We start from the raw sequence: 26,182 nt of genomic DNA on the forward strand, positions 1-26,182 counted from the left end.
TGCTCAGCAAGCTAGCAACATATTTTCACGCTGAATGTCCAGTTTATAGCTACAAGCACAGTACTGCAGCTCTGTAATTCTCTCTGCCGGCCGGTCCACCAACATTTCGAGAAAGTTTAGCAGTACAGTAATGCGAATTTGCACTTACGGCTTTTTTTGTACGATTTGTTACATAATGTGGTGAGTTGGTGTGCGCAGCGACGTAGGCACGCACGGTAGACAAACCAACACAGGCTGTCGTGCGGCCGGCTGCGTTTCTTGTTGCAACCTAATAACATTAGTTAAATGACAGACTACCGGATCTGTCTTCCTCATACTTTTATTATAATCATTTACGCAAATCTGGACGGATATCTGCAATGAAAAGGTCACATTGAGCGTCTAACTGTAAAGGTTACGTTATGTTCTTGACGTTGGACATATAGTGACTCCCGGAACTCGGGACAGCATGCCAATACAGCTGAACTGTTCACCAGACAGACAAATGTCGTCTCGTGTAGCCTAGATATCCTCCCGATACTTTTTAGTCCCACACCCTTTTGTCCTCCGTGGCTTGTCGTGGGCATGTAGCCTACATTTTGCGTACTCGCATGGAATTTACCTGCAACTGCAGGACCAAGAAAGCAAGCAGATGTTTAGACCGATAACTCCAAAGTGTTTTCTCGGTAGCAATCGAAATGATTGAAATGCACACCGTTCACGTATACATTGTTCTGTGAACCGGGTAAGTTTGTTATTGTAATGTTGTGGAACTGGTCTACTGTTGTTAAACACTTGTGTCAGTCTGTCTCTTTCATGTCGTTGAGAAAAGACACTGGCTAGTTAACAATCGTGACGGTTCTAAAGCTGTCACTACAATAAGCCACACTTGTAGAGTCGGTTTGCCCTATTGTGGAATACAAACCAAATATGTGATGCCAAGATTCCCTGAAGTACTGTGAGAAGTTAAATTAGAGTGAAGAAGAGGTAGATAAAGGGAGGTGTTGAACAGTGTTTTGGGTGTCACCTGATCTCATGTAAATGATGACTCAGCCTATCTGATTGACCGTTCTGTGGTAAGCCAGTGGCTGAACACAGGAGACCTAGTGATAAGATAAGTCTGGACACACCCTCGAGAGATTAGAGGAGATAAGAGACAGGAGAGGAGGAAAGAGAGGAAACAATGAAGTGATCAACTATGGTGTATTTGGTTTTCTTCTATGCTATGTGAGTAAACATTTTGGTACATCTGTTGAGTTGCATCTCTCTGTGGTTTTCTAGGGTAGCTCTCAGGGTGCAAAACACTTCCTGTTTTTTTTTTCTAAGTTAGTGATACCATCCAGAGCAGGTTTTAACTTCTGTAACTAACTGTATCATGTTACAGGCTGTGGCTGGGAGATGGTGTTGCAGTAAGGTGGACACCTTAAGAGCAGGACACGACCAGACCAAGATCAACAGCAACAGGATTTACAGGTTTCTGAGGGATGTGTGGTTAGCTGGGTAAAAGTAAGTCATGTTAGTTGGTAAAGGATAGTTTTTTTGCATGTCAAGTTTTATAAACTATTCGCCTGAGGTGAGGCCCTTATTGCTGAACCAGTACCAGCTTGTTCTCTTGTTTGATGTTCATACACAGTGACAAGACAAGTGTTTCTCAGACTATTTAATCCCTAGAATAAGAAACAGCACAGGTACTGCCTTTTATATACCTCTGACCCCCATTTTCCCTTGTAGAAGGATAGCCTCCACCCACCCAACTATCCACTCAGGACAATGGAGCTATACCTGAGGGGTTCCAGTGTGCTTAGGGCAGAATGGAGACTCTTCAGAGCTGTCAGAGAGCCGAGCAACCAACACGCCAGGTGCTTCTGCTCCAGCAGCACAGAGACAGGTAACTGAGCCATGACAAATTCATCACAGCAGGTAATGTTTTGGATTGGGGGAAGGGATGTCTCTCTAGAGAGCTGCCTCATTTAGTCACGCAGGTCAGGGCCAACGTTTTAAAGTCTGCTGCATGCCGTCATTAGAGAACTGGCTTTGAGCTTTTACTATAGTGAACCTTGTACCTGTTATAAACACACGATAATATGTAAGGTTATATCCAAACATCTTCAGTAATATGTTTACATCCTTCCTCCAGATCCCATAGAGACCCATAAGAGGAAGCTGGTGTTATGGTTCAGCCACCTTCCCCAGGAGGAGAAGCAGTTTGGGGGCTATTTCACCCCAGAGACCATGCACGTTGACCCCCTGATCCTGGAGACACTCCCAGAGGAGCGACGGGCCCACCTCAGCCTCCCCGGCCAGGCCGCGGCCCCTCCCAGCCCCTCCGTCACCGTGGAGCAGCTGTTCGAGGGGGTAGGGGCCCAGGAACGGGGGCTGAACGTGCTTCTCTATGGGGCAGTGGGGACCGGGAAGAGCACCGTGGTCCGCAAGCTGGTTCTGGACTGGTGCGCCGGTACCAGCCTGACCCAATTCAGGCTGGTGGTGCCGTTCTCCTGCGAGGACCTGTCTCGGCTGGGCCGGGCGTGTTCTCTGAGGGACCTGGTGGGCAGGAAGTATCTGCACCTGAAGAAGACCCCCCTGCTGAGCGGAGAGGGGAGCCAGGCCCGAGACGTCCTCTTCCTGTTCAACGGCATGGAGAAAATGAAGCTGGACTTCCGGATCGGTTCCAACGAGCTGTGCAGCGACCCCAACGAGCCGCAGCCGTCAGGGGCTGTGGTGGTCAACCTGCTGCGCAAGTACCTGCTGCCTGAGGTGAGGGCCCAGTAGCACCCCCTAGTGGTTATTGTGAGGGTAAGGCTCCCTGTAAGTTCATAGGAGGATGGGTCAGGGTCTGGTGAGGGGCAGAGGGTGTACACTCTGGTGATATAGCAGAGGGATGGTGTTGTGAGGAGTTCTGTGATAGTGAGAGTACCTTACGATACTTCCTGTGTTTTTTAAAACACATCTCTGTCTTCTCAGGCCAGCGTCTTGGTGACCACCCGCCTGTCTGCTCTGGACCGCATCCCCAAGAAGTACGTGAGTCGCTACGCCCAGATCTGTGGCTTCAGGGACCCCGAGCGCCAGCGGGCCTACTTCACCAGCCGGCTGCTGCAGCAGAGCCGAGAGGCGAACCAGGGCGAGGGGCCAGGACCGGGGCTGGACAGGGAGGCCCAGGCCCTCATCCAGCTTCTGTACCTCAACCTGCAGAGAGAGAGCCAGCTAGCAGCCGCCTGCTTCCTGCCCTCCTACTGCTGGCTCACCTGTGCCACGCTCCACTTCCTGCACTTCACGGACGCCGGCGCGCCCATCCGCACGCTCACCGGCATCTACACCAGCTTCCTCAGGCTCAACTTTGGCGGGGAGGTGCTGCACGTGGGCCCCGGGAGCGAGTCCCCCCAGGAGCAGCAGAACTCCTTGATGCTGCACGTGGTCCGCACCGTGGGCAAGATGGCGTTCGACGGCGTGTCCAAGAAACGCACGTCCTTCTTGGAGGAGGAGCTGGAGCAGTGGGTGGGCGGGACGACCAAGACGGACGAGGAGCTGCAGCAGCTGGCCGTGTTCCGCACCGACGTCCTGGACTTCTTCCTCGTTCCCTGCGTGGCGTCGGGCGCGGCGGACCCGGACGAGGAGAAACGCTACGTGTTTGCGGTGCCGGCCATGCAGGAGTACCTGGCAGCTCTGTACGTGGTCCTGGGGGAGAACAAGACCGCCCTGGAGAAGGTGACCAAGCAGGTGTCGGAGGCCATAGGCCAGGCCGGCGAGGACGTCAACGCTCTGTTCAACATCTTGTCCAAGTTCATCCCGCTCCGCATCTTTGCCATATTCAACCTGCTCAAGCTCTTTCCCCGGCTGTTTGAGCGCGTCAGTAACCTCAGCAAGGGCCACATCGCTCGGACGCTGGCCGAAGAGATGTTCCGTACCGAGGACAGCTTCAACGAAGACGTGCTGGACCAGGTGGAGCAGAGCCTGCTGGGAGTCCATGGCCCCCAGCCTCGTCACCGGGACGACAGGAAGGCCTTGGAGCTCTACCCCATCTTCATGGGCGGGCTGTTGCATTATGGGAACCGTGTGCTGCTGCAGCAGCTGGGTTGCAACATCAAGAGCACCACAGTGTCACAGATCACACACACACTCAGGTGACAACCATAACCCTCACTCTGGTCATCACGATGATCACATCCTCAGATGAACTCATATCATGGGTTACACTGAGCTCCATAGGTTATTATCGGGTCTATACAAATTACTGTATGCTTTTAAAATAGGCAATGTTTAGTAATCTAATGTGATTCAAATTGAATGTGTCTGGATTCAATCTAGTATAATGTGATTTAATCGAATGGAATCTAATGCGATCTCATGGAATCGAGTCTAATCTAATGTGATGTAGTCTAATCTAATGTGATGTGATCTCATCTCAGGAAGTACCTGGTCCGGGAGATCTCCAAACAGCAGCCCCCTGAGGAGCTGATGGACCTGCTGGTGCTGCTGTATGAGTTCCAGAACCCCCGGCTCACGGCCGAGGTCATCTCCTCCGTACGGACCGTGCGGCTGTCCAACGTGCGCATGACGCCCCTCAAGTGCTTTGTACTGAACTCTGTGCTCGACTGCGCCCCACCCAGCTTCCTGCTCGACACCCTGGACCTGTCTTCCTGTCACCTGACCCGCAACCTGCTGAAGATGCTCTGGCCTGCCTTCAAACACACTCAACACCTCAAGTGAGACACACTCACACACCCACACACACATGTTTTTTGGGGATTGATGCTGGTGGAGGTGCTAACTGTTGATCATCCGTGTAAATCTTTGAGGAGTATTTCAATCTTTTCTAGGAATGAGTTTCATAACATTTGATTGGTTATTATATATTTAGTAATTGACCATCGACCATCATTCCCTTCTCATGTTAGCCGTCATTATTCATTTAAACGGCAGTTTAAGCGTTTCACATTTTTGAAGGGGTGTTGTGTGGATCCTGAATGCTTGCGTTTACATTTATCATCTCTTGGCTGGTAATGTGACACACCTAACCCTCATCTAGAATTTTCCAAACCCGACCCTCCATGTGACCAATGGGGGGCCCAAACATGCAGCGATGTCGGCCATCTTTGCCAGCGTTGCTAATAAATGTTTGTGAGTCAACAAGTGACTGCTAAAACCATTAATTGCAAGCCATCGTGTCAAATCCTAACTCGATCCATCTCTCAACTTGAACCATCCGGTGACTTCCATTTCCCCCTCAGGTACAGTAGGTGTGTTGTCAGCATAAACCAGTCCTAGCTTGCAGTCTGAGAGACTAAAGCATACCATACAACTCATGCATGTTGATTTGCCCTCCGGTACATTGATGTGTTGGTGTTGGTAAGGAGGTCTAACGGTACCACTTCATACACACAACAGGTCCAGGATCACAGAGCTGTGTTATGGAACCTCTGTGGTTCTGTGGGACGATCTACTAGTTTGAACAGGTCACCCAGACCGACCCCCCTCATCACCGTGGAGAATGAGCATGATGGGACAGCCCAGATGGACTTCCCCATTTACACTCAGTCCTGTGTTTAATCATGTTTTTTGGGGTTGTGTTTCGACTTGTGTTTGTGAGTTCCATGCGTGACTAGATAACGCATGTGAGTGTGTGTGTGTGTGATAGCTGTGTTTGCCTTTCTCCCAGTCTCCAGTTTAACAGCCTGGGTCCTGACTCCTGCGTGCTACTGAGGGATCTGCTACTAGACCCCGACAGCTCTATTAGATCACTACAGTAAGACTCTGTTCCTCTAACCCCTCTGCTCCCCTGCCTGACCGACAGGGCCCAGGTAGGTTCAGATGTGGTGGTGAGATGTAGGACAGGCCTCCTATGTAAGCCTACTCTTGGGATTCTCTGACATAGCGTAAGGCTTCTATTGTAGACCTACTGTAGATCCTGCTCTGATGTAGGACAGGGCTCATGTACTGAAGGCCTACAGGTCTAAGTTCTCCTCTACTCTACTGGTCTTCATCCAAGAGGTACTGTAGTACTGGTCAGAGGATGTGATTTGAACCCACAGACATGGAAGTAGTGAGCTGTCAATCAAACGGCCCTAATTTCTTTTAGATTAAAGCAATGCTTTTAATTTTGCTGAGTTCAACTGCACTAATCATTGATAACTTGCTGAGAAAGACAGAAGCACAACTGATCCAACTGAATGTTGAAGGGTCATGCCAACACAGTCCCATCTCAAGAATAGTATCTTCCAGAGTAGACCCAAGTAGAACAGGGGCCTAGCCGAGAGACAGTGCCTCCCTCCTTCCCTCCCTCCAGTCTGGATGTTGACCCAGCCCCATGCTCTCCTTCCCAGGCTGTGTGATAACCCGCTGCTGGAGTCTGGGGCCTCCTGCCTCCTGGAGGCCCTGTCGGGGAACCACTCCCTCCAGAAGCTGTCTCTGATGCACACAGGCCTGGGGGACCGGGGGGCTCTGGAGCTGGCTGGGATGCTGCACAAACACACCCGACTGCAGGAGCTCAACGTGGCCTACAACAACATAGGGGACAACGCTGCTCTGACCCTGGTGGATGCCTGCAGAGAACACCCCAGCATTCACACAGTACAGTAAGGATAGACACACCCCATCTTACACACAGTACAGCAAGTGTGTGTGTGTGGGAGAGAGATGCCAGATGTGTATGTGAAAGACATAGTCAGCTGAGTGTTTGTGTGGGGGAGAGAGAGATTCAACCGTAGTGTGTGTACCGCCTGTCTCCTCCGCCCCCAGCCTGTACCTGAACCCTCTGAGTGACGGAGGGAAGCAGTCTCTCTACGTCCGGGGCGGAGACGCAGCCGGGGCCGTCGCCCGCCACGTCAAGGTCCTCGCCTCGGTGACAGAGGGGGCGGACCTCTCTGAGGACTGGCACCCCATCCTGACCGTCATCCGGGAGAACGCGTCGTCGTGGGAACGGGGCCGCGTGCGGGATCAGCTGCAGGTGATGCCACTTAGATTTCAAGATAAGATTTCGACTTGAATCAGGGTGGTGATTTCTGTAACGGTTGCTTAACTGCTCCACGTTCGAAACGTGACGCTGTGACGATGCTTGGCTCCTCCCAGGTGTTCCTGAAGGATCTGGAATGGGGGCGGAGACAGCAGAGCAGCTTCCTGAAGAGACTGCACTTCCTGCGTGTCGAGAGAGGCATTAGAGAGACCCTGCGCATGCTGGACAAGGACATGCCCCCTGCCAAGTAGCGCAAAAGAACAAGAAGAGCACAGTGTGTGTTTCTAAGGAACAGACTAATCCTGTGTTTCTTACAGTGGACGCTGACTATAAGGATCACAACAAAGCAGTGTAGGTGTTACTTTGAGATGTGTGGAAAGAGCTAGGCTATGAATCTGGAGTTTTACTGGTAATTTAGCAGACTCTTCAAAAGAAAAGATGTTATGGTGTTTCGTGAGTAACTTTTTGGTCCTAGTCTTCCAGTGTTCAGACACAAGCATTGAGGTAGTGATAGGATTCAAATTCACAAGGAAAGTTTCCATATCTATGCAAACGTAGCAGAGGTTATTGTTTGAGAATGCAAGTGCCTGCTCTCCTTTTGGTCCTTGTCCTGTCTCTGTATGTGAATACGCACCTTGATATTATATGCAGACACTGTTAGTGTCATGTATGAACATTGTATTTGTGCTTGTGCATGTTATTTCTCAGATTTGACTTGAATTGAACATTTATGAATTGTTAATATTGATAAGGGACAAAACAAAAAACTATATTTTTCTCAGTAGGAAGTATTTATGGAAGAGATTACATTACGGTATTGGATCAAACTGCCTCATCATGCTTTTGTTATGTTCTTCAGAATATACTTCCTATGTGGAGTCCTTTACTTCCTGGAGGGCAGCTCGGGCTTAACTCAGCCCAGATCAAGCCATAACTGTGTTTCCCCTGACTAACTAGTACTGTACATGTTTAATGAGCATCCCAAGCAAAATGCTGGCTTTGTGTTGGTGCTGTGAAAGGAATATATTGATTCTTCATAATAACTTATGAATAATTAAAAGACAGTTTCCAAATCAAATCCCCTCCTCGTCCTCATTCGTTTCCTACTACTGTCTACCTAATCAGATGGTCTGACTGATGTGTATGTACATGACTGTATTAATCAGGTCTTAACTATTGTCTGTCCTCCAGTATAACATTCATTAACTGCATTAACAGCTGATGACAGGGATAGACATGGCTCAGCTCTGAGGGCTCCTATTCCAGCGCCCATCAGCTGGCCAGCATCAGAAACCTTGGCTGTGATCATACAGTTACGTAAGACGGCCTCTGGATTGTTGTGATGGATTCTAAACACCTGCCCACACACACGTAAGCACGCATGCAACAAGCACACAAACACACACCCAGTCTTAGTCTCAGTTAGTCTTCGTCACTCAGCTAGGCCAGATTAAACATTAAACCCAGGCCCAGTCCACTAGGAGGGAAGTAAAGAGAGAGAGTTGAGACTACCATCTCAGGTCATTGCTTAACAGTCTTTATGCCCCTTCTCGCCTGTGCACCTTGCACCTCGCACAACCCAACACAACATTCTTCTAACCATTACCAGACAGACAGCCAGGGCACCAGCACCATGAAGTACACTGGAGGTAAGGGTCCCAATGTCTCCAGTATGTGTGTATTCACTATGTGTGTGTGTGTATATATTCACGGTATGTGTGTGTGTTCACGGTGTGCATGTGTTTTTAATGAGACCACATACTTACTGTTAACAGCAATGGTTGAAGACATAAAGGCAGGACAAGTATTTGATTTGTTTACACAGAAGACTGAGTTATCTCAGTTCAGAAGGGATTTGTTTCCCACTTTAGGCAGGGGATGGTCGGAGACAGCATGGTGTTGGGTTTGAATATCAGGGTACAACTAATACGTAGTTTAGCCTTCATCTGTGGTCATCGTCATGAGGCTGGGGTTTCATCAGGAGATCAAGAGTCAACACTGGCTCTGCTGCTCTGAGGTAAAGGCTGATAATGAGAGGTGGATGTGATGAAATGTTCACTGGAACGATCTAGTTCTGGTCTCATTCGTGCCACTTAGTTCTCAGGACCCAACCCTGTGCTGTCTCAGAATCTCACAGTACCATCAGTGCTGAGCAGGGTGGATTTCTCCACCTATATAGAACCTGAGATTGAAGCTTCTGTTCCTGCAGAAAAGCGTCAGTCAGCAGATACCAGGAAACATGAGCTGGAAGATATTTACTTTTACAGAATGACAGCCTTGCCTTCTCTGCGGACCTGTTCCTTCCCTGTAGTGTGTGTGTGTGTGTGTGTGCGTGCGTGTGTGTGTGGTGTTATTTGTGTCTGTGTGTGGTGTGTGCCTGTGTGCGTATACAATTGAGCTGGGAAGGAGGGGAGGAATTCTATACACAAATGAGAAATGCCTGGAACGATCCAGGCATGCTGCGAGTCCCTTCCCTGCTACAAGCTAAAGTTTAGCCTAGTCTGATGGGATATTACAACAGGACACATGAAGCCCGGTGTCTCAACCAGAGGGTGACATGTGGAACACATGGAACAGTAGCCGCGTGGATCTTTGCAGGTAGTGTTTTGTGTTTTACTTGGGAGTCTAGTTGTATTGGCGTTCTTTGCTCTGCCAGCGTTCTATTCCGTGCGTCTGTGCACAACAGTGAGCGGAGCAGGAAATACAAGACTGACCTTAGCACAGCAGGGCAAGGTGAAGGGTGAGGGGAGGAGGGGCTAACGGGTCCCTCGGCAGGGTCTCCTGTGACGTCCTTGTAGCCTGAGAGGGACATTCCTCTGTTGCTAAAAAGAGAGATGATCGATCAGACTGACCAGGTCAGCCTGCTGATGAGGTAAAGGAAGACAAGGAGGAGGACAAAGACAAAGTGGAGCAGGAGGAGGGAAAAACAGGAAGCGATGGTCACGTCCAGTTCGGAGAGGCAATCGGAGGGAGGAAGGTGGATGTGGTTGTAACCCCAGTAGTCATGTCTGACTGTATCTGTCATCCTTACAGGTGTGGACAATGACATGGAGTTTCCGCGGTAAGCTCTGTCAACATCCTCATCTTGTTTCCATGGGCCCTGAGGGGAGACTATTTACACAACAGCAAACATGATCTATGTAATCTCTTCAGGTGAAGCCAAACATAATGTTGTCATTCATGAAACTAAGCCTAACTAATCCCTGTTTTACCTTTTCCTCTCTGTAGATTCACCTTTAACCCTAAGGAGGGCATAGACAACCCAGCACTGGTCATATCTGATGATCCAGGTACGCTGAACTGGCATGACGAGGACTCAAGGATGGCCACGGATAGACTGCTTGTCTTTGATAGCATCTCCACCACCAAGCCAGTCTAGTCTATTCTACAATAGTCCAGTCTAGAATAGTTCAGTCCAGAATAGTCCAGTCTTGTCTAGAATTTGTTCAGGGTAGTATAGTCGAGTCTAGTCTGGTCCATTTCCGTTCAGTCCGGTCTAGTCTACTCTAGTCCTGTCCAGTGGTCCAGTCCAATGTGTCGGACCATGTCTTCCTTCCTCCTCAGAGCCAGACCGGACCCCGGTGCCTCGGTTATGCCAGCTGAGCCGTCAGGAGGGCCAGAGTTTTGGTTTCTGCCTGAGGGTGGAGAGGGACCGGAGGGGGTATGTAGTCCGGCAAGTGGGGCCCTGGAGCCCCGCAGGGATAAGCGGCCTCAGGGACGGAGACAGACTGCTGGAGGTCAACGAGGAGTTTGTAGAAAACATGGAGTTCTTCAAGGTGAGGATGTGAATGAGAAGTGGTTCTTCCCACAGGCGACAATCAGATTGGTGTCCATAGGATGGAAGGAGAGAGTCAGAACAGAGTCATTGGAGCACTGGAGATGAGGAGAGGATCTCACTCCTCTGGTTTGGGTTGCCAGGTGATTCAGAAGGTCGAGTTTTGCGGTTTGCAGCTGGTCCTGCTTGTTCTGAAGGAAGAGGAGTACGAAGAGGCTGTGTCCAGGGGGCTGGACCTGCAGGCTCTGGCCAGGGAGCACCGAGGGAAGGGTTGTTCCAGACCCAGACTCTGCCACGTCACCAGAGACCCTGTCCTGGGCCTGGGCATCAGCCTCACCCCTATAGAAGGTAACAGCTGGTTCTCCATCTGAACTCTGTCAGCACTTTCTGTATTTTGCAAAAGTTTTCTAAATGAACCCCCTGGGTGAGAGAGCACTGATGTTGTGGCTGGCCCAGTGTGACCCTTGACCCTGTGGGTGTCGCAGGCCAGAGAGGCAGGTATATGCTGAGCCCAACGAGCGACGGGCCGTCGGAGAGGGCAGGGGTCCGCAGCGGAGACAGGCTGGTGTGGATCAACGGCACCATGGTATCCACCCTCACACACTCCGCCCTCAACAGAATGGTACGAGCCTCAGACTCATCATAAATGAGCTATATGCATTTGGTCCCTCCAACCTTAAGTGTGTCAAGAGTAGAAATTGGTGGATAAATAAACGAGAGGGTTCAGACACAGCTATGTCATGATGCCCACCATGTTAGATTACTCATTACTATTCAAACTACTGGTACGTGTTTTACACCTTTCTGATTTAGGCCTGGTATAGTCTTTAGAACCTATTGTATGTATATTATGCTTTTACTATTCAACAAATGACAAAACAGTCTATAACTATTGTGTTGGCAGTAAAACTATTGATGCCTGCAGATGAGTTCACCCATATTTCCTTATTCTCCATGTTTTCCTCCTTCAGGTGAAGAGAGGCAGTGACTCTGTGACCTTGCTGGTGATCGATGCTGAAAGTGAGTCCAGCTACGCCAGACGGAAGCTGGCCGTCCAGCCCTGTCTGGCCGAGCCCCACCACCTGCCTCACAGGCCCAGGACCATCCACCTGACCATGGGGGCCGACGGCTACGGCTTCCTGCTGCGCCAGGAGAGGCTGCCTTCAGGATGCATCGGTGAGAGTCTGTACACACACACACACACACACGCTCTCACACACACATACGCTCTCACACACACACATACGCTCTCACACACACACACACATACGCTCACACACACATACACTCACACACACACACACACACACACACACAATGGCCCGCACACACACAAGCAGGCCCATACACTTCACACTCCACACTTCACACCCACTCTCATTCTCTCTCACACACAGTCACTCTTTTCCTCATATACACACACGCACACACATACACACACACTCATACAGCCTGATCCTGGTTCCCAGAACCCACACTCTGTGTGAATGATTACAATGGACTTTCACTCATTCTTACCTAGAATGTTTACTATTAACTCTGGTATGCTAAGTGACCTTTTTTTTTATTGTGTGTGTTGAGACCTCAAGGTGGTAATACCATGGAAAATAATTTCTGTCTATCACTCATACACGCACACTCAGACACACAAACACAACTAACTGTTGGCTGTGTGTTGTCAACCGGCCCCAGTCCATTTCCTGCGTGAGGTGGATGCAGGGAGCCCGGCGGAGGAGGCGGGGATGCAGGACGGCCAGCTGCTGCTGGCGGTCAACGGAACGCCATCAGAGTGCCTGGAGCACGAGGACATCGTCCGCAGGGTCAGGAAGGGCAGCCCGAGGGTCAGCCTCACCTCCATATCACTGAAGGGTCGACAGTTCTACACTCAGGTGAGAGCTGAATATACTTCCAATCAGGTGAGGGCTGGAGAGACCTTCACACCCTGGTGTCTGAGGGGGGGGGGGGGGTATTAAGTGGAGGCTTTCTATCCAAAGCAACATACAAATATTAGTGCATAATCAAGGACTGTTCAGAACAGTAAAAGGTCATGTTAGTAACATGTACAGTAGTGCCTTCACGCATCTCCTGGTTCTATAAATATAGAGAGATAGATATGACCTCATGTGTTTCCTCTCTTCCGTCAGCTGGGCGTTCCTCCTCTGCTGTTCCACGAGGACCAGGTCTCTCCTGGAAGGCAGGGGCTTCAGAGGTCGGCATCCCGCTGCTCTCAGCTGCTCAACGGGCATTGTGCACCGGCCCACAATGCATCTCTGCCCTGCCCCAGACTATGCGTCCTACAGAGAGAAGAGTCTGGGTTCGGGTTCCACCTGGGCTGTGTCCAGCATGAGCCAGGCACCTTCATTAGCCAGGTACTGCTCCAGCACTTCCTAAACCTTATCTAGTGCGAGAGAGTGCGAGAGAGAGTGAGAGAGAGCGAGAAAGAGCAAGACAGAGAGAGAAAGGGAGAGAGACATGCATAAATGGCAAAATTCCAGTTTCTACCGGTGCCTAATAATGTCAGAATAATTTAAAATTTAGTCATTTAGCAGACGCTCTTATCCAGAGCGACTTACAGTAAGTACAGGGACTTTCCTCCGTGGCAAGTAGGGTGAAGTGCCTTGCCCAAGGACATATCATTTCGCATGGCCCGAAATCGAACTGGCAACCTTCAGATTACTAGCTCGACAACAGCAGATTACTAACCGCTCAGCCACCTGACTCCCATTTTGGTGATAATGCTTAAATAGTTATCGTCCGTCAGGTCTAAAGTCAACAACTCTCCATACCGACCAGCTTCTGTTTACTCCCTCAAACCTGTAGTCGCAGGTGTGTAAATGAGGTTTAGGATGTTTGGCTGCAGTTTCATGTCTGTCCTGTAGGTGGTACCAGGGAGCGCCGGACAGCGTGCAGGGCTGTGGGAAGGGGACGTGCTGGTGGAGGTAAATGGACAGAACGTGGAGGAAGAGTTTTTCAAGGAGGTGGTGCTGATGATAAAGCACAGTGACTCGTCTCTCCGGATGCTGGTGGTGGAGAGGTCAGGGTACGAGCAGCTCAAGAGGACTGGTCTGCCTATCACAGCTGGCCTCATCATTCACAGTGCTCAGGTATAACGTGCACAAACACACACGCACACACACACACATAAACAGATAGACAAACACAGGTGCATATTTTCTCACACACATCCATACACTCTCTTTCTTTCTCACACACACAGAAACACAAGTACAAGTACACGTGCACACACACACTTTCTCTTTCTATCTCTGTCACACAACACACAGCCACTCTAGTTCTCTCTCACACACACACTCTTCCAAAGCTTACTTTTGGTTTCTGAATAATCTTTCTTATCTGTCAATTGTTGCAGGTAAAAGAGAATTCTAAGAAAATCACCATTGCTTCCTTATGATTGGATGTTAAGAAGCAACTTCACCTAATTATCATCGTCACGTGAACACCCTAGCATCTCATTGGACCAAATATATCAAGATACCAAGGCAGCAGACAATTTCACACTGAAGACTTAGATGTATAGCTTACAGGAAGGGTGGACTTGATCCATGTACGCCAACCTCTCTGTACCACTTCACTGGAGAGAGACTGTGTGGTGAAAGCACGTAGTGGCAACAGTAGTGTCTGACACTGTTTTCCTGTCCATCCCTCCTCCTCCTCCTCTCATCATCTATTGTTCTTCAAGCTGTTGGAAACTGCCTGCTGTGTGCTGCTCAATAAGAGTTTACACCTAATGTGACCCAAGCCGTTTTTACACTGTTTATAATTATTTGTGTCTCAGGAGACTGGGATGTGGTAAAATGAGTGAGCACGGACATGGTTTTAAGGATCTATGATAATTGTAGCCTATCTTCGCACTGATTTACCAAGGTCATTCAAGGTTATGGATATGCATCATTTCAAAAGCCATGGATTTCCAAAGACATGCAACTGAATAAAAATGTGCCCTATACTGTGATTTTAAAGGGAAATATCTAATTTTGTGTGATATGATTTTGTATACGTTATTTGTGTTATCTTTCTAAATTATATTCTACCATGGTTGTATTAAAAATACGTTTCAATTCACATGGGGTGCTTGTATTTGTCACATTTTGGGTTAGAACTTGAGGAGACGAGCAGAAGCCATAGGCAGAGGCACGGCTCGAGCAGGATCCTGTCGTCTACTGATGACGTTGACCCATCTGTGTTTACTGTGAGCCTAGCTACGAGGATTTCGCAGGGCAGCAATTCTGAAACAAACCTGAAAATATCCAACAACCAGGTATGACAACATGCTTGTAGTTGAATTGATATATTCTGAGCTATTAGTGTATGCAATACAGTAACGTAAAGTGATACAAAATACGTAACGTCCAAGTCACATATAAGTAACCAGCTAGCTAGCACTAGCTAGTTGAGGCAGACAGAAGTACCTGGCTAGATAGCTTTCGCTAATGGCTGCTTCCTGGCATACTAGACGTGTTAGCTAGCTAGCTAATGTGTCAATTTGAACCCGATAACTTTCGACATAGTTAGCTAAGATTGTCATCCTCTTTTTTATGCAATGACAAATGCATCTACATGGATTTTAATCATTGATGACAAGTGAGCACATCGAGTTGGCCTTAGTTTGTGGGACACATTTTAGCTAACGTCAGCTAAGATAGCTAGAACTACGTAGCCAGGTAGCTAACACGTTGGGTAGTTAGCTAAGCTGGAACGATCTGACAGCTGTCACGAATGCCTGCTATGTTACCCGTTAACTAGGTGTTACCCAACTACCACCTAATTTTAATGTTACTAATTGTTTTACGGAACTACAATGATTACTGCAATACTTCCCAACTCCATTTTAGCCAACTATTAAGGGAGATCAAATCCAGTAACGCCCATTTCTGTGCGTCTAATGGTGTCAACGAACCGGTTACCGCCAGTGTAATTTTCTGTCAAGCGTGCTTATCTTAGACCTGTTATTACTAGTGATGACTGAGGCGTGCGTTCTGCGTGTGTATACAGGCCGGTGCAAACAGATACAGACGGGTGCGAGTCAGTAGTCCCTGTGGATGGGGTGAGTGGCTGGAGCTCCAGTGAGATGACTGACCAGGGAAACAACAATCAGAATATCTCCCGGAACCCCTTCGCTGCTCTCTTCAGCTCCCTGGCCGATGCCAAACAGTTTGCGTCGGGTCAGACTCCCCAGCAGCATGCAGAACCCTGTAAGTCATAGAGCAGCTGCAGCCCTGGTGGTCCCAGGATAGGTATAGCTCAGTAGTTGGATAACTCAAACATCTGATAAATGAATACATTTAAAAATATTGTTATCATAATCTAAAAACACTGCCCATATCTAAAGTATAGTGTATAGATTATATACAGTACATGACCACTGCAAGCATCAGTTTATACATTTACAGTTCATAGGATACAGTGTTCAGATCTTTCCTTACTATGAAGTCAGCCAGCAGATATTATTTGTGTTGGCTAACATCATAGTACCCTGATTGGCTTATTCTGATTATCGTCTTCCTTTGTTACAGCGGAAGACTCTGGGGAGAGCCATTCAGAGTCGGAGAACTCTGTGAGCGACAGCATCGAGGACAACGATGACTCGGTGGCGGAGATCAGCCGGTCCTTCCGCTCGCGGCAGGAACTCTGCGAGCAGCTCAACATCAATCACATGATCCAGAGGATCTTCCTCATCACCCTCGACAACAGTGAGTCACCGCTCCAGCAGAGGAGCTTGCAACGAGGTGGAAGTCCCTGTGTTGTGTTCTCTGGGGAGACACGCTCACCTCTATCAGGGCGGAGGCATGTGGTCTCTAAAGACGTGTCTCTGAGCACACTTCCAGCTCATGCAAGCCATGCAGCCCTACACGGCTCCTGTGTAGTGTCTCATGGCCAGTGAATGGCAGGAGGAACGGCTTGCATCACTCCTGCTCAGACTGCTTTGGTCGACCCACTGAGGGGCACACACACACCTGTGGAACTTGACCAGTGATGATTCATCACCACTAACAAGCCCCTGTTGTCCTCTTGTAGGCTGATGGACAGCCTCTGGCGGCCTCCTGCTCTCTATTAGTCTGCTGGAATAGATTAGTGTTGGAGAGATGAACCGAGGAAGGGTGGAAAAGGGGGTTAGGGAGGGGAAGAGGAGGAGGGGTAAGAAGAAGAGAAATGGGGAGAGAAGAAGAGGAGGGGTGGCACGAAGGAGGGGCGTGGGGAGATGAGGAGTCACGCTCGTTCCTTCTCTCCTTTGTGTTTTGCTTAAGATAAAAGCTCCTGCTTAAATGACTCAAATGTAAAAAAGTTATGTAAGAAAAGGGGACAGAAGATAAGAGGAGGGTGAGGGGGAGATAATGGACAGGACAGGAAAAGAGAGGAAAGAGGTGAAGAGTGAAGCCTCGTGTTGGGCCCAAGAGAGTCCCCCCCCCCCACCCCGCCCCCCTCCTACTCCCAGCTCCTCTCACCCCGCCCCTCTGATGGAGGGCAGAGAGAGTGATTGACGGAGCTAGAGGACATCAAGCCTCTGACTCAGTGAGTTGATGTCATCGGGAGCTCACCCTCACTGCTCCCAGAGCCCTGCCCACCTCCCCCTCTCGTCCTCCACCTCATCATCTCTGGCAGTGACGGGAAGAGCGGCTGATATAGATTAGGGTAGCTTACTGGTATCTACCTCAAGCTAAGCCTCGCTGTAGTGTAGAGTGCGACCTGATTTCAGCCTGCTGCCGGCCCTGGATGAGTCAGCCAGCCTTGCCCAGCAGATGGATGATAGATAGTGATGACGGTGATTATGATGCTCAGAGCTACTGCTGTCCTGGAGATCCTCATCTCAGATGAGTTTTTGTCTTGTTTGCTGCTAACCCAGAGCTCACTGGCAGGCCGTCAGAGGCAGGGCAGGGCTGATCAAGACGTCTTCATGATGCAGCTTCCTGTATACTTGCTGTATTGTTGAGGGCTTGTGAAGTAAACAAAATCATCGGTTCTCCCAATGTCTTTTATATATTTGTATTCCTCTTTCTGTTTCAGGTGACACAGGTCGTGATAATGACATATTTGATGTTGTTATTGATTCATAGTTCTGTTGAGCTTGTTGTGTCTTTGTGCGAACTGTTGGTTGAGCTTCCTGCTGTAAGCGGCTGCCCCCCCCCCCCTTCCCTCCCCCAGGTGACCCCAGTCTGAGAGGGGGGAACGGCATCCCCCCCCGCTGTGTGTACCTGGAGGAGATGGCTGCCGACCTGGACGGGCAGGACTGGCTGGACATGGACAACATAGAGCAGGTACACATGTCCTCATGCACTCCACACACCTCTCTCTCTCTGTCTCCCTCTCTCACTCGCTCTCTGGCTCTCTCTCTCTCTATTCTTTGTTGTGATCTCTTCCCCCCCTTTCTCTCTCTCTCTTTCTCAGTTGCTCTGTCACGCTCGCTCCTTCCCTCATCACTCCTCATTGCGTAATCGGCAGACTGCAACACAGTGAAGTGGAGATGATGTGGTACCTGTCCTAGCTGTCTGTGACCCCCCCCCCCCCCTGCTGCCCCCCCCCCCCCCCCCCAGGCTCTGTTTAACCGCCTGCTGCTGCTGGAGCCAGGGAACAACCTCATCTACATGACGTCCTGCAGCACGGTCAACCTGTCAGCTGACCGCGACGCCGGAGAGACGTCCGCCATTCCCTACCTCTTCGCCTGCTACCAGAGGGCCAAGGAAGAGGTGGGGCACACACAGACAGAAACACACACACACCCATACACTCACACACACACTCTCCTCAGCTCATCCCTGTTCCTGTCCTCCCTGTCCCAGGTGACCAAGGTACCAGAGAAGATGCTGCCCAATGCGGTGCGCTGTAAGAACCTAGCGGTGTCCAACACGCGCACGGTCCTCCTCACGCCGGAGATGTACGTCAGTCAGAACATCTACGAGCAGCTGCTGGACCTGCTGCTGGAGGGCGTCCGCACAGCGCGTAGGTTCTCTCTCTCTCTCTCTCCTCCTGCTCGTCCCTCGTCGCTCCCCTCCCACTCTCTCCTCTTCACTCCTCTTCCTCTTCCCCTCTCTCCCCTCCTATCCTGACTGGTAACATTATCTCTCTCTGTGTTTGTGTGTTCTGTCCCAGAACCAGAGGAGGTGGTGGAGTTTGTGGAGGAGGCGATAGTGGGCCTGCTGGCGGACCAGGAGGTGCGTACGTTTGCAGAGGTGGTGGTGCCTGTGCTGGACATCTTCCAGGGGAGGCTGAAGGAGCTGGACCTGTGCCAGCCTCTGTTCTACTCCTACCTGGACATCCTGCTCTACTTCACCCACCAGAAGGACATCGCCAAGGTCAGCCCCCACCCCAGGGAAGAGTTTGCTGCACACAGCTGATTTTTTAATTAAGTCTGTCAGAGGCTCACTACACAGAGATACTTTTTTTAAATGTTGTATTAACTCTGATTGTCATAACGTACTAAACTCCTCACAGGGAGAGGCCAACACACACAGACTTTTAAATGAACTTGTATGTTGATATTGCTTGTACACACCAAACTATGCTGGAGGATGTGGTTCAAGGCATTCAGTCTACACACAGTGGTTACTTGTCCTCAGAGGAGCTGTTAGCAATGTTCATCTCACTTACACTGCCCTTTTCACCTAACCTGTTCTACCTCCCTCTATTCTCCACTTTCATCTCTCCATTCTACTGCCCTTTTTCTCTGTCTCTCTCCTTCCCCCTTAACTCCTCCTTCCTTACCTCTCTCCTTCTCTCCTTCCCTTCTGTCTTCCACTCTCTTTCCCTTTCTCCTTCACCTCTCCCGCCTTCCCGCTCCCACCCACCTTTTTCTCTCCCTCCTCCTTCTCAGGTCCTGGTGGAGTACATCCAGCCTAAGGACCCCAGCAACGGGCTGCAGTACCAGAAGACCCTGCTGGGGGCGGTGCTGAGTGTGTCCTGCCTGCTGAAAACCCCCGGGGTGGTGGAGGGACACAGGTACTTCCTCAACCCCTCCAGCTCCAGCCCCCAGGAGATGAAGGTGCAGGAGGCCAACATACAGCAGGTGAGCTTCCTGTCCTCTGGTCTGTTCTCTGTTGGCCTTGTTGGTTCTGTCTGCTGGGCTGAGCTTTCAAGACGTTGTAGTCTGTTGGTCAAAATAATTGCAATTACAATGAAAGTCCAGGAGATCTTGGAAGAGCAAGAATGTATTTGGTCCAGTGACTGACCCCTGACCTCTGACCCTCTGTCCCTGCCGTGGAACTCCTGTCCTGTGTTCCAGTTCATGGGTCAGTTCCACGATAAGATGCACCAGATCCTGAAAAACCTGCTCCAGCGCTCTGGGGAGACGCGACACCTCCTTCTCTCCTGGTTGGGCGGCTGTCTCCAGGCCAATGCCGGACGCACCAAGATCTGGGCCAATCAGATGCCGGAGATCTTCTTCCAGATGTACGCCTCTGACGCCTTCTTCCTGAACTTAGGCTCCGCCCTCCTGAAGCTTTGCCAGCCCTTCTGTCGGCCGCGCTCGCCCAAACTGTTGACCTTTAACCCCAGCTACTGCGCCCTGAAAGAGCTCAGCGAGGAGGAGAGACGCAACCGCAACGTACATGCCCGGGGTAAGTGTGTGTGTGTGTGTGTGTGTGTGTTAGTGTTGAATACACTTGTGGGTGTGGTGAGTGAGTCTATGTTTTGAGTGTCTAAAGCAATTTTGCTGTCTCTAAGACCTGTATGTGTGTGTGTGTGGTCTACTCCAGGTCTAGATAAGGAGACCTGTTTGATCCCTGCTCTGCCCCAGCAGCCGGTGGAGTATGCCCAGTCTTACAGCCTGCTGACGGAGAACCTCATCCTCACCCAGCTCACCCTGCACCTGGGCTTCCACAGGTAACACACACCTGGGCTTCCACATTTTGGAATACCTGTGTGTACGTTCCTACCAAAAAGTTTGGACTTTGTGTGTGTGTGTGTCCCTCCAGGCTCCACGACCAGATGGTGAAGATGAACCAGTCCCTTCACCGCCTCCAGGGGACGTGGCGGGAGGCCCAGCTGGCGGGGGGCACAGTGACGGAGCAGCTCCGGGAGCAGTTTGAGCGCCTGATGACGGTCTACCTGTCCACCAAGGCTGCGGCCACGCAGCCTGCCATGCTGCAGTGCTGCCTCAACCTGCAGGCCTCCACGGCTGCCCTGCTGGTGCAGCTGGGCCTGGACAACCAGGGCCCGGAGCACATGCCCCTCAACTTCCCCCTGCTGCCACTAAACAATAACATGCTCTGCTGTGTTCCTGGTGGGTATCTTGAGCTTTTTTTTTTGCCCTCGCTTTCTCTCTCTCTCCGCCTCTTCCTGTCTTTTCTTCTCTCTGCCTCTCTCTCTGCCTCTTCCTGTCTTTTTTTCTCTCTCTTTCTCTCCCTACTCTTTCCTTCTCTCTCTCTCTCTCTCTCTCTCTCTCTCTCTCTCTCTCTCTCTCTCTCTCTCTCTCCTTTCTCGTTGTCTCTTTTTCCTTTTTCGTCCCATGTCTCTTGTTCTCCGCTGTCTCTCCGCCAGCCTTCTCCCTTTCCTCCTGTCTCCTCCAACCGTCCTCATCTGTCGTCTCCTCCATCCCTCCTTCCTCCTGCCCTGCCCAGGGCGTCTGTCAGGGCTTGTGTCTGCACAGCCCACGTTTCTGAATCTAAGGTGGTTCCGTTCTGCGTGTTCCTCAGAGTTCTTTGCGGAGAACCTGGGAGATTTCTTTATCTTTCTGCGCCGGTTCGCTGACGAAGTCCTGGAGTCTTCTGCTGAGAGCCTGGAGCAAGTGCTTAACTTCATCACTGTCTTCATGGGCAACGTGGAGAGGTGAGGAGGTGGAAGGCAGGAAGAGAGGGAAGGAATGGTAGGAAGAATGGGAAAGAGATCAGAGAGCAGATGTAGGAAGGAGCAGAAAGAGAGAGGAAGAAATAATGAGAAGAAGAGTCCATCATCTTCCCACCGAGGTTAACCATGTTCTCTGTTCCACCTGGTTCCCTTGTTCTCCCTCCAGGATGAAGAACCCTCATCTGCGGGCCAAGCTGGCAGAGGTCCTGGAAGCTGTGATGCCGCACATGGAACCCGTGGCCCCAGGCACGACTCAGCCAATCATGTTTCAGCGGGAGAGGGTGTTCTGCTCCTATCGCCACGCCCCCAACCTGGCCGAGGCGCTCATCTCTGTGTTTGTGGACATCGAGTTCACTGGTGAGGCAGGGGAACTGTGTGTGTGAGAGAGAGACTGAGAGAGTGCAGTGTTTGAAAGTCTTCCTACACCTGGACAGTCATATGAAACTTTTTCTCTTGTCCCCATCTCCTCCCCCCCCCCCCCCCCCCCCCCACACACACACACACAGGTGACCCCCACCAGTTTGAGCAGAAGTTCAACTACCGCAGACCCATGTACCCCATCCTCCGGTACATGTGGGAGAAGGAAAGCTACCGAGAGAGCGTCAAGGTTAGACAGCTCCACATGCTGACATTATGCTCACATAATAACAATAACACAATAGAACTTTCACATGGGTTGGCTTAGTACCCATGTACCCTGTGAAAGTCAACAGAGCATGCACCATGTCATGCACCAGTGTGCTAACTGTGTGTGTGTGTGTGTGTGTGTGTGTGTGTGTGTGTGTGTGTGTGTGTGTGTGTGTGTGTGTGTGTGTGTTCCAGCGCCTGGCTGTGTACGCGTCTGAGAACCTGGAGGCCATGAACCCTCCTCTGTTCCTCCGGTACCTCAACCTGCTGATGAACGACGCCATCTTCCTTCTGGACGAGGCCATACAGGTCAGAACCACTCTCCTTCAGTTCTCTCCCTCCATTCATCGCCCCCCCATACACCCACCATCCTTTTCCCTTCTTCCAGGCCATGGCCGGGTTATGTTGTCATCAAGACCCGGGCTGACCTTGTAATGATTGGTTTGCGTCCCTGTCGGTACTCCTAATGCTGCCCCCTTACTGGTCCTCAGCTCTGTCTGTATTCACGTCCTATGTCCTTGTCAGTATCTGAGCAAGATCAAGCTGCTGCAGCTGGAGAGGGACCGTGGCGAGTGGGAGGGCCTAGCGCCGGACGCCAGGAAAGAGAAGGAGTCCAGCCTGCAGATGTTTGGTCAGCTTGGACGCTTCCACAACATCATGTCAAACGAGACTATCGGGACTCTAGCCTTCCTTACCTCTGGTACGGAACTCTCGAGAAGATGAACCCTACTGAGCTTAGAGAGACCCAGAGAAAGCCTACCAGTCTTGAGGGAGACCAGCTGAGCTGGCCTGGGGTTGGAATCCCATTGTAGCAGGGTGGTTAGAGTGTTTTTGTGGAATCCTGTAGTATTGTATGCTATGGATGTAAGATGATGCGATAATGTTGTGTTCAAAGGATGTCTTGAAATAGGATGTGTCTGAGCTCTCACTCATCCATCTTTATTTCTCCTCTCCCTCCAGAGATCAAGGGGATCTTCGTCCACCCATTCCTGGCTGAGAGGATCATTTCCATGTTGAACTACTTCCTGCAGCACCTGGTGGGGCCAAAGATGGGGGCCCTGAAGGTGAAGGACTTCAGCGAGTTTGACTTCAAACCCCAGCAACTGGTCTCTGATATCTGCACCATCTACCTCAACCTGGGGTACATTCTCTACACACACACTCACACACGCACACACACGCACAGACAGACTCACACATACTCTCTCTCCTAATACAAACTCACTCACATACTCCCTCACTAACATGCACTCTCTCACACATGTAAACTCACCCACACACACAGGTTCTCCCTACCCCCCCATTTCTCCTCTCACCTGCAGCTGTTCCTGGTACAGTAGGTACCCCAAACTCCCTGGCTCTCCATAACCTGTCTGCCGTCTTGTATTCCTCGTCATGTCCCAGGGATGAGGAGAACTTCTGTGCCACGGTGCCTAAAGATGGCCGCTCCTACTCCCCCATACTGTTCTCCCAGACCGTGCGCGTCCTGAAGAAGATTAACAAGCCCGGAGAGATGATCATAGGCTTTGGCCTCCTGGCCGACAAGATCAAGGTAGGAGCTGCTGCCATGGTGATGATGTCTGTCTCTGCCCATCTATCTGTCTCAGTGCCTACCTGTCTGTCTCTCTAATCTGCATCCCCACCCACCTGTCTGTCTCCCTCCCCTACTCAGTCTCATGCTGACCGGCAGCAGCAGGAGGAGGAGACGTTCGCCGACGCCCCAGACGACTTCCTGGACCCTATCATGTCCACCCTGATGCTGGACCCGGTCTTGCTGCCCTCGTCTAATGTGACTGTGGACCGATCCACCATCGCCAGACACCTGCTCAGGTGAGACACCCATTCTTTCTCTGTCTCTCTCTGCCTCAGCCAGCTGTCCTGTTACCCTGGGAAGACCAGAGCTCAGTTCCTTTGTCTGTCTCCCTTCCTTGGTAATTGGATCCTTGTCAAAGTGTCTCCCCCTTTTGACACTGGATGTCGTGTCAGCCCTCCTCCTGTGAAGTTAGAATGGGGAAACATCATTGGCAGCTGTCAGTGTTGTAAGTGTTGGCTGTAACAGTAAACCGTATGGTGTTGTGCTCCACAGCGATCAGACGGACCCCTTCAACCGTAGCCCTCTCACCATGGACCAGATCAGGCCCAACGAGGAGCTCAAGCAGCAGATCTTACAGTGGCTGGACAAGCATAGGCAGGAGAGGCTGCAGATGGGGCCTAGCGGCTAAGGGCTAGCTATGGTCACAGCTCTCTTACTGACTTTACTTACTGACCCTTCCTCTCCTCCCACTGTGCTCCACCGGCCTCCTCTTCTGCCTGCTGACCTGCGGCCTATAGCTTGTCTCCACAGACTACTGCTTTGCCGAGAGGTGCACTTGATTTAGTTCTACTCAAAGCGCAATGAAACCAATGGAACAGTCCCGGAGGTGCAAATGGGAGTGGAGATCAAATGCACCTCAAATACTTGCAGTGTTTGTCCCAGGTCTGTGCCTGCATCCTATCAAACCACAGTGTAGAAGATGATTCTTGGTGGAGTCAACTGTCGGCAGAAGCTTACAGAACAAGAGGAAGCCTAAAACGTGGATTAGGGCTGCCAGCTTCATTCATACTTCGTTAATACTTAAATACAGATTTCAGTAGCTTACGTTATCATAGTTCTCAGTCTGTCCATACCTCAGCCAGGCACGGTAGCATCTCTATCTTCTTTGCCAAAATACACTTTTTATAATGTAGAGACCGCACTGGGAATGTGGACTGCAGGACCCATAACTGATCAATAGGAGGCTAAAGATACTCTGGTCATGCTGTAAAGTTTTGTCATTCTGTAAAGTTTACATTGAGTTTGAATAATACCGCCTTTTATTTGACTCGACAGGAGCTCATAGTGAACTGAGCGTTTAAGATGCGTACAGTATATGTTATGCAAGCATAATGTTTGAAATGTGAGGTAAACTGTTCTTTTTTGGCAAGGAAAATTGGGTGCCTAAAACCACAAGCTTTTTACAAATTTCACTTGAGTTACATGAGACTTTTATTGACTAATTATTACAAGTTTTTAGGCTACAATGTTGCTTTGTTAGTAAGAAAAGAACGAGTGGGACTGACGTCTAGGACGGAGTGGTTTGTGTAGTTATAATGAGCCCCAGACAGAACAGTGGGAGTAGCTCAGTTGAGGACACAAGGCAGGAAGTGAAGTGTGAGGATTTTGTATAAATGAGTAGAATGTGTGGGGTATTAAATAAAAAGATTCGTTGGCATGCATTTGTATATTGCATATATACCAACTTAATGATTACCCGGGTGAAATTATAATTGAATATTTGTATGTTTTAACTGTGAGACTTTTTGGGAGTGTACAGTATGATTAAGAAATAAAAAAGCGGCGGCGTGTTATAAACCTGGGGAAATGTGGTTGTGAATGCTTCCTGCGTGTGAAGGGGGTTGCCAAAGCACAGAAATTTTGCACTCTAGGCCTGTTCATATCGGCAGTTTGAAGTGACTCGAATGTAATGGATGACTCGAATCTAATTTCCTTTGGGTCGTCTTACATTAAGATGTGGTCTAGTCATGTTTTTCCTTTTCTTTTCATGTTTAAGTCAAATGAAATATTTTTATGGCCATGCAACTGGAGCATGAGTGTGAACGGGTAACTCGTTTTCATCCAAAAGTGTTTCGAAACTTTTATTATTGCTATTTTACCTACATAGACGCAGGGCTCTCAAGTCTCACGCATTTAGCGTGAGACTCAAGCGTTTCCGACATTTTTCACGCTTTCACGCAACACCTTGTATTCCTCACGCATTTCAACAATTTATCACGCTGAGATAAGTAAGGGATAACTGTCACCGCTATACAATTAATGGACGAGGCGCAGGCATGCTAAAATGATATTCAGTGTTCAGGTCGGCCGGATTTTAGTAGCTATGGGAATCTCACGCCAAACTTTTGATATAACCTGAGAGCCGTATTTTAATTAGCAATATTACTTAAAATACAGATGCATTCTTCCTGTGATGCTGCATAACTAATAAGCAGTTTATTGTACACTGCATTGACAAAGCATG

General features: G+C 49.9%; 3 protein-coding genes across 4 annotated transcripts; all 3 read left to right on the forward strand.

Annotated features, from left to right (window-relative positions):
• The first annotated feature begins 196 nt into the window (after positions 1 to 196).
• nlrx1 (NLR family member X1) lies at positions 197 to 8,003 on the forward strand. Of its 2 annotated transcripts, none has more exons than XM_047035224.1 (10): positions 197 to 724; positions 1,364 to 1,485; positions 1,711 to 1,867; positions 2,117 to 2,733; positions 2,941 to 4,097; positions 4,383 to 4,679; positions 5,633 to 5,719; positions 6,297 to 6,548; positions 6,712 to 6,919; positions 7,042 to 8,003. In XM_047035224.1, the coding sequence occupies exons 3-10, from the start codon at positions 1,750 to 1,752 to the stop codon at positions 7,174 to 7,176; spliced, it is 2,871 nt and encodes a 956-aa protein (XP_046891180.1). In that variant the 5' UTR covers positions 197 to 724; positions 1,364 to 1,485; positions 1,711 to 1,749; the 3' UTR covers positions 7,177 to 8,003. The 2 variants fall into 2 exon arrangements, with proteins under 2 accessions (XP_046891180.1, XP_046891181.1); XM_047035225.1 differs by lacking the exon at positions 197 to 724 and adding an exon at positions 1,031 to 1,206.
• Positions 8,004 to 9,329: 1,326 nt separating this feature from the next.
• On the forward strand, positions 9,330 to 14,775 carry pdzd3a (PDZ domain containing 3a). Its single transcript, XM_047035226.1, has 11 exons — positions 9,330 to 9,523; positions 9,959 to 9,986; positions 10,154 to 10,215; positions 10,490 to 10,701; positions 10,844 to 11,048; positions 11,186 to 11,322; positions 11,672 to 11,876; positions 12,393 to 12,589; positions 12,845 to 13,069; positions 13,580 to 13,804; positions 14,071 to 14,775. Exons 1-11 carry the CDS (start codon positions 9,430 to 9,432, stop codon positions 14,110 to 14,112), a joined length of 1,632 nt encoding a protein of 543 aa, XP_046891182.1. The 5' UTR covers positions 9,330 to 9,429; the 3' UTR covers positions 14,113 to 14,775.
• Positions 14,776 to 14,874: 99 nt separating this feature from the next.
• Positions 14,875 to 25,520, forward strand: ube4a (ubiquitination factor E4A (UFD2 homolog, yeast)). Its single transcript, XM_047035222.1, has 20 exons — positions 14,875 to 14,979; positions 15,714 to 15,913; positions 16,235 to 16,411; positions 17,862 to 17,974; positions 18,251 to 18,403; positions 18,497 to 18,656; positions 18,807 to 19,009; positions 19,528 to 19,719; positions 19,936 to 20,269; positions 20,408 to 20,534; positions 20,627 to 20,934; positions 21,347 to 21,479; positions 21,664 to 21,854; positions 22,004 to 22,104; positions 22,320 to 22,433; positions 22,650 to 22,824; positions 23,085 to 23,265; positions 23,529 to 23,676; positions 23,797 to 23,954; positions 24,211 to 25,520. Exons 2-20 carry the CDS (start codon positions 15,790 to 15,792, stop codon positions 24,344 to 24,346), a joined length of 3,228 nt encoding a protein of 1,075 aa, XP_046891178.1. The 5' UTR covers positions 14,875 to 14,979; positions 15,714 to 15,789; the 3' UTR covers positions 24,347 to 25,520.
• Positions 25,521 to 26,182: the final 662 nt, after the last annotated feature.

The sequence above is a fragment of the Hypomesus transpacificus genome, chromosome 15 (genome assembly GCF_021917145.1).
Source record: "Hypomesus transpacificus isolate Combined female chromosome 15, fHypTra1, whole genome shotgun sequence".
NCBI classification, from domain to species: Eukaryota; Metazoa; Chordata; class Actinopteri; order Osmeriformes; family Osmeridae; genus Hypomesus; species Hypomesus transpacificus.